The sequence below is a fragment of the Aplysia californica genome, unplaced genomic scaffold, assembly GCF_000002075.1.
Source record: "Aplysia californica isolate F4 #8 unplaced genomic scaffold, AplCal3.0 scaffold00253, whole genome shotgun sequence".
Lineage (NCBI taxonomy): Eukaryota > Metazoa > Mollusca > Gastropoda > Aplysiida > Aplysiidae > Aplysia > Aplysia californica.
Genome location: NW_004797523.1, coordinates 159,915 through 162,282, shown reverse-complemented (window position 1 = coordinate 162,282; position 2,368 = coordinate 159,915). Strand labels below are relative to the sequence as shown.

General features: G+C 43.1%; 1 protein-coding gene across 1 annotated transcript in view; it reads right to left on the bottom strand.

Moving 5' to 3' along the window:
* LOC101851198 (multidrug resistance-associated protein 1) overlaps positions 1–2,368 on the bottom strand; it is a gene marked incomplete in the record, with an annotated part of 24,251 nt that overhangs the window by 3,274 nt on the left and 18,609 nt on the right. The window contains 2 exon segments of the mRNA XM_035970323.1: positions 702–860; positions 2,214–2,360. Of these exon segments, the coding sequence (XP_035826216.1) occupies positions 702–860; positions 2,214–2,360 (306 nt within the window).

Genomic DNA, 2,368 nt, shown 5'->3' with positions numbered 1-2,368 from the left:
TGGTGTTCATGTTGACATCATTATTGTTGAAGAAGGCGACGCCATCTCGACATGCGACTCCTGTAGACGTTAGTATTGATCTTCCTCTTCTGTTTAAACGTGTGCAGCTATTGTCTGTCTATTAAAACGGTGGTTTATTTCTCTGTTCCCTGTGGCCTCAGATATAATATTATGTCTGTCAGTTCATATGAATGCAGTGGCATCGGTAGTCCAGTTGTTAGTCTACCGGGCTCGTGATTGTGAGTTTGCAGGTTCAGGGGCTCGAGCCTCAGCTCGGTCCGACATTGTGTCCTCGGGAAAGGCACTTTACACGAATTTCCCATTTGGCTTTGTACTTTCGGAGATGGACGTTAAGCTCGGAGGCCCCGCCTCTTAAATAATCTAATAGTGTTAAAAGGGCGCTAAACCTTTACCACTTCACTTCACCTCCTCATATGAATGCCCATTCATAATATATCTGCCCGCTCTTATGTCTGTCCGAATATATATCTGTCCGCCCATATGTCTGTTCGTTAATTTGTCTATGTGTGAATATTATCTATGAATGGGTGCTTCATGACGTGTATCTGTAGCCTATACCTAATGGGAGGACAGTCAAATAATCGGACCGCAAGCCTAAACAAGCATTTATCTTTTTGCTGATCTGTATTTTCTGTCTGTTCGTCCAACAGTCCGTTTCATCAGTCCGTGTGAGCACTTACCTGTGGCAGGATGGTCAGTCTTGACCGGAGGTCGTGCAGGCCGATCTCAGCGACGTCGATGCCGTCCACGTAGATGTTCCCGCCGGCGGCTTCCATCAGCCGGAACAGCGACAGCGACAAGGAAGACTTGCCCGCCCCTGTCCGCCCCACCACGCCCACCTGTGGACAGACACCAGATGCATTGCTTCCTTAGAATAATAAGTTCTATCAGACATTTTCGGACGTTTTGAGTTAACAAGACCATGAGGTCAGAAACCAAATGATCTATCTACTCTATCAAAATTGTAAGATTGTTAGGAGTCATTAAAGTTATCAAGATATTCAGTGCTCATATGACCTTATGCAGTTGCGAAAGCCGTAAAGTCCTTACTAAAACGAAACAAGATATTTTAAAAAATGCATTCGAAAAAGTATGACATGTCATGAAAATCCAAATTTTTTAACGTCAAATTTCTCAAAAGTAGGTAGGATTTTTGTAATTTTAGGGTAGCAACATACATGTGCGTTTGAATAAAGGGATATACATCGGCATGATAAAGGTCATTTAGAGCAAGGGAAGAGCAAGACAGAGTTTGAGTTAAGAGAAGGGCATCCATACGATAGAGGTAATTAAGTGTTGAGGAAATTCAAGGCAGATCGAGTTTGAGTTTTGAGTAAAGCGACGTGAGATGTACATTGATATGATGGCCGTAATTTAGTGCAGGGAAAAGGCAAGACAGAGTTTGAGTTTAGCTAAGTAAAGAGAAATACATAAAGGCATCGACACGACGACAGCCGTTCAGTTGATATAAACAGCAAGGTAGACAGAGCTTTCGTTTCTCATATTATTACGAGGTTTACGGCACTTGCAACACAATAAGGTCATACATGTAAGTGCCGAAGATTAGAGGTGTTTCAAGAGTTTTGCAAAGAGAAATATTTTGATACAACTACATTTTTTTAGTGCAAGAAAAACCAAGACACCCACAATTTGGGTTTGAGTAGAGTGAAGTACAGGGTGTCTAAAAGAAGAGGACAACAACTCGGTCATCAGTACACTAATTTTAACAAAGTTTTGGACAAATAAAATTCAACCAAGGGGACATCAAGTTTCTAAATGTGAAGAAAATCCAATACCGCCTTAAGAATATCAAATAAAAAAAAATTCAACCAAAATTGGGTAAAACGCAACAATTCACAACTTAAAAGCGTTCAGTCACAGGAGCGTGATCGACCCGTTCTGGCTTCATGAAAAAGATAATAAAACCACGACAGTCACACCAGAGAGATATTTCACCGTGCTGAGAATGTTGTGGAGAAGTTTGGGAAGGAAAAGGTGCTATGTTGCAGGGGACTGGTTCCCTGTGATGGGACCATACCCCAGATGTCTAAAGTGGCCCTTGTGTATTGCAAGCAAGAAAGGTTTGGGGTAAGCCTTATAACGGCAGAATGAACTTTTGAAAAAAGGAAGCAGAACTGGCCAGTAACTCTCTTAAGCAACCGCACAACCAACCTTTTGTCAAAACTGCTTACCTTCTCTCCAGCCTCTATCCTAAGGGAGATTCCCTTGATGACGAGGTCCAGGCCCTCCCTGTAGCGGACGCTGTAATTGCTGAACTCCACCACTCCGTGGGGAGGCCAGCTGGGCATGGGACGCTTGGTGTTCACGATCCAGTCAGACTGGGGGG